The sequence below is a fragment of the Caenorhabditis briggsae genome (genome assembly GCF_000004555.2).
Source record: "Caenorhabditis briggsae complete genome, chrI, whole genome shotgun sequence".
Taxonomy (NCBI): domain Eukaryota; kingdom Metazoa; phylum Nematoda; class Chromadorea; order Rhabditida; family Rhabditidae; genus Caenorhabditis; species Caenorhabditis briggsae.
In genome coordinates, this window is record NC_013489.2 from 12,958,934 (window position 1) to 12,963,546 (window position 4,613).

The following is a 4,613-nucleotide window of genomic DNA, read 5'->3' on the forward strand; positions in this document are numbered from 1 at the left end:
ACGTGTGCGAAAAAAGGACTGTTCTGAATTGAATCTGTTCGATTTTAGGTCTGTTCGATTTTGAAAACGTTTGAATTCGTCGTACCCCCGTAGATCTCCATGAGAGTTATTTATTGGTATAACAGTTATCTCCTAATAGTGATGGAGAGTTGAGATATGGCGTTTCTTCCGTGTTCCGTCTTCCGTCTGGCACACGGAAGACGGAAGACGGAAGAAAGACTCTATTTGAATAATCCAACAAAATTTTGAAACATATTTAATACCAATCGATAGCTCTCATTGAGATCTACATTTTGTCTGTTGACAGCTTTTTGGTAGCATTTTTCATTTCGAAGATAAACCGTCTTCCGTAAATTTCCGTAAATCTCTTCCGCTCATCTCTGATCCCTAACAATCAGATGCCTTACCAGTTTTTGAGAGCCGCCAATTAGTTTAAGCTGAGATATTCGAATTTGGGTTTTTCGGGCAACAGTCGGCGCCCTGGTGTTGTGGTGTGCACTACAGTGCGCAAGGTCAGGGGTTCGATCCCTCTTGGGGTTTTTCTTTTTTTTCCTTTTTTAAAGCTCGATTTTAGACCACCCCAGCATTCAAAATGGTCATCACCAACGGAGAACCCGAAATGTACAGTAATCCCATCTATCCACTGGACGCATCTGCCACATGGGAAGAGTGCATTCAGTACTGCTATAATTTGGCAACCTGTGTGGTAAGGAACCTTCTAGGATTAAAAAAAAGAGAATCCCAGGCGGTCTACGACAACAATTGTGAACTATTTGAGGCCGGAAATCTGGAGACGATAACGAAGAACTTGGAAAAACGAGTGGCTTTCAAAATCGATTCCACGGGAACTTGTCCAACGGATAGTGCTGAAAATTTAGAGGTTTTTAGAAATTTCAGACCTTTTTTTTTTTGAAAAAATCAATATTCCAGGGATACTCACCCACCAACACTAGTTATCAAGACTACAGTATCTCATTTTCGGCCCCAACATGGACATTTTCGTATGGAGATGAGCTAACATGTCCCCAGAATTTCACACTGTTTGTAAGAGAAAAAGGACCCTGGTGTATGCAGGTAATTGGGCTATTGTAGTTTAGGGGGTTACTGTAATAGGCATTGGGGTACTGTAGTTCCAATATAATTGTAACTATGGGTTTACTGTAGCTGTTTGGACGACTGAATTACTTCAATGTATCTTTTGGATTACTGTAGTTGATACATTAGGAGGCATTGGGTTACTGTAGCTAGTTTTTGGGGTTACCGTTGTGGCTCATGAGATACTGTAAGAGGCATAGGGATACTGTAGTTCCGGGATTACTGTAGCTGTTAGAACGACCTTGTAGAATTGCGTCCAACTGTCTGCGGGTTACTATAGCTCACTTTGGTGTTAACTGTAGTTTAGATATTACTGTAGCTTCTATAGCTTAGGAATACAGTATGGCTGACAATGGGGTTACTGTAGTTTCCACTTTCCAGGTCATCGAACACTACGCGTGTGCGAATCGTACTGTAGCTGAAATCATGTGCAATGTAAACTACTCATCGTCAATTTTAAGTGGCCTGGAGAATCAAGCAGAATTTGATTATGTTTCTGGTAGGAATTTTGGATTTTGGGATTATTTACCTATTTCTGAAATTTGGAAATTCTCATTTTCAGCCCTTGCCATTCCAATATACAATACTGTCAACACTGGACCAGTCAACAACGTTCAGTACAGTTACACAGGAATCTGGGTTGATGGCCTAAAAACCCAAGCATGCACAAATATCACAACTAGTCCGTGTGACACTATTTCTGTGAGTTTCGGGAGCTTAACTTTGTCTGAAAATCATGAATTTTGACTCCAAATAAATTTGTGGAGCCTATTTTAACTCAACTTATCTCGGTTCCTATAAGAGTTATCAAAAAATGATCAACTGATAAAATACTGCTGATAATGTGATGAATATTTTATCAATTGACCATTTTTTGATATCTGCCCAGGAAGATATATAATTGAGCTGAGATATGGCACACCTAATACAGTGAACCTTTTGAGCTTCTGCCACAACCTCTTGGGTACGAGAGATACTTTAAAATTTCTTCGAATTCTTCTGGCACTTAATTCTTGAGAAAACCATCTAAAAATACAAAAAATATCAATTTCCAGGCATTCGAATTCTCGGACCCCACCCTTTCCACACCGGAACTTGGATACCAGTGGCTTTCAGGAAATCCAGATGGTTCACTAGCTCCAGCTAATGAAATCGTCCTACGTGTCAATAGTGCGACGTCTTATGGAATGGATGATACTGCGTAAGAAAATGTTTATCACGATATTACCAACATTTTATCAGTTGACCAGTTTTGGACATCTATTATAGGAACGGATATAATTGAGATCAAATCGCGCCGGCTGCAACCGCGTATCTCTGTCGGTAGCTTGCATTTTGAGCTCAATTATCTCGTTTTCTATTACAGATATCAAAAAGCTGTTCACTAATAAAATGTTTATCATAAAATTTCCAACATTTTACAAGGTAAAAAATTTTTGATGTCTTTTATAGGAGCCAAGATAATTGAGCTCAAAATGCGTCGTCTACAACTGCGTAGCCCTGTCGGTAGCTTAAACTTTGAGCTCAGCTATCTCGGTTCCTATAAGCGGTATCAAAAACTTTTTATTTAATATAATATTCACCATGTTATCATTAACATTTTATCAATTGACAAATTTTGGATATCTTTCATAGGAAGTGAGATAATTGAGCTCAAAGTTCACTATTTTTCAGAAACACCGCAATTACAACATCAGGTGGATGCTATCTGGGATACGTCTGTGGAACCGAGCCATCATAAATTGTTTGATTTTCGATCTACACAATATTGTAAGACAAATAAATCTCGGGGCTTGGTTTCTGTTGATTGGAAGCATCAAAAATCTTCCGAAAAGGGATTTTCGAAAAATCGGAGAACGACAAGAATGTAGTTCGAGCTACAAATTGTAGTTTGACCAACAAAAAGAATGTAGTTTGGCCTACAAATTTGTAATTTCCGGTGAACAAAATAACTATAAACTTTTTGTGCCACGAATTCAACCCATTTGCCACTGACCGTTCTGGGACCCTTCTTCTAGCACAGCACTAGTTTAGTTCCCTAGATTCGTTGCTATAAACGGTTAAAGGAAAAACTGAAAAAGCAAAAGACAAGATTACTGCCACGAAGAATTACCAAAAACTGCTGACACAATGATGGATGGGAGATTCCGGCGAGAAAAAACAAAGTTGGACTTATTTCTTTTTTCAGGAGAGTTTTTTAAAAATTTTAAATTTCAACCTCAATTCCATGACATACCTAGGAAAGGCACTGTAGGTTTTTCATAGAAAGTACAGGAGAATTATAATAGTATTTTCAGATACGACTTTTTCAAAAAAACATTGTCCAACTGATGCCACCAAATGTGATCCTGTACCTTACGACACAGCAGAAGGAACATGTGCAGCTCAAGCTGTTGACTCAATCGACTGACTTAATTGTGGTGTAGTTGATAGAAATGGGTCCAGATGATTTTGAAAAGGGTTTCTTGTAAATTCTTAAAGGTGGGGGGACAGGAGATTTTTCGTAGGATTTTTGTAGCTAGGGTATGCATTCTACCGTGACGGTGTACAACGCTTAATGTCACTCTGCGTACAGCTGTCATCTTCGCCTTTATGTGTGCAATCGGGCGTGCGCTTTCTCTTTGCCCGCGTGGCTCAGTCGGTAGCGGCGCCGCACCCTCAATCATCGCCCTCACAAGTTCAACTCCTCGAGGGGCATCTTTGAACGAAATTTCGAGAACATTATTTTTTTCATGTCCCCCCCCCACCTTTAAAAGCAACCGTTAGATATTGAATTCCTTTTTTTGGGGCTTACCATCGCAAGACATTTTTTTGTGAAACTTCGAACTAAGGCGTTTTTTGGAGGAGTTGAAATCAATCAGAAAATTTGAATTTGGCTCAGAAAATCTCACTTAAACTTCAAAATTTCCAAAGTTTCAAATCTCGGTATTTTCGAGTTCCCGTTTTTCCAATTTTCCGAATTTCTGAATTAGAATTTTAGAATTTCAGAGTGAAACGAAAATGTTTGAAGTATAGGAAAGGTTAGAAATTTCGCATTTCCGAAAAAAATAATCAAATTTCGTGAATCAGAATTTCCGAAATTTAGATATTGAGCAGTTAGGGGATTCAGAAAGTCAGAATAAAAAAAAAGCCGTAAATATTATTTTTGAAAGATTTGCACTGTAGAAATAGAAGGACGTTTCCAGAAGGCGTCAAACTCAAAATTTTGAAACATAAAATAGACGGGCATCATCTCGCTGCTATTTCGGATCATCTGTGAAAATTTGAAAATTTTCGGTCTACTGGGGACTTCGCTAGGGTCGTGGAACCGGGAACAAACGGACACACAGACAATTTGGTGATTGTTAATAGTAAAGATCCCCATAAATACTCAAAAGATCCCATTTGATCAATAACCAAGGCTGTGCAAAATGGCGGCTGGCCGCGGCTCGATTTTTGAGAACGAGGCCGGCCGCGGCTTTTATAGGAAAGCCGTGAAAAGCCGCGGCTAGCCGAGGCCGGCCGCGGCTATTAAGAAT

At 39.2% G+C, this 4,613-nt stretch overlaps 1 protein-coding gene across 1 annotated transcript; it reads left to right on the forward strand.

Moving 5' to 3' along the window:
* Positions 1-592: 592 nt before the first annotated feature.
* Positions 593-2,836, forward strand: Cbr-clec-113 (the record flags this gene model as incomplete). Its single annotated transcript, XM_002646410.1, has 7 exons — positions 593-706; positions 746-880; positions 931-1,074; positions 1,477-1,594; positions 1,658-1,797; positions 2,151-2,296; positions 2,770-2,836. The coding sequence occupies 7 exons, from the start codon at positions 593-595 to the stop codon at positions 2,834-2,836; spliced, it is 864 nt and encodes a 287-aa protein (XP_002646456.1).
* Between the last annotated feature and the right edge of the window lie 1,777 nt (positions 2,837-4,613).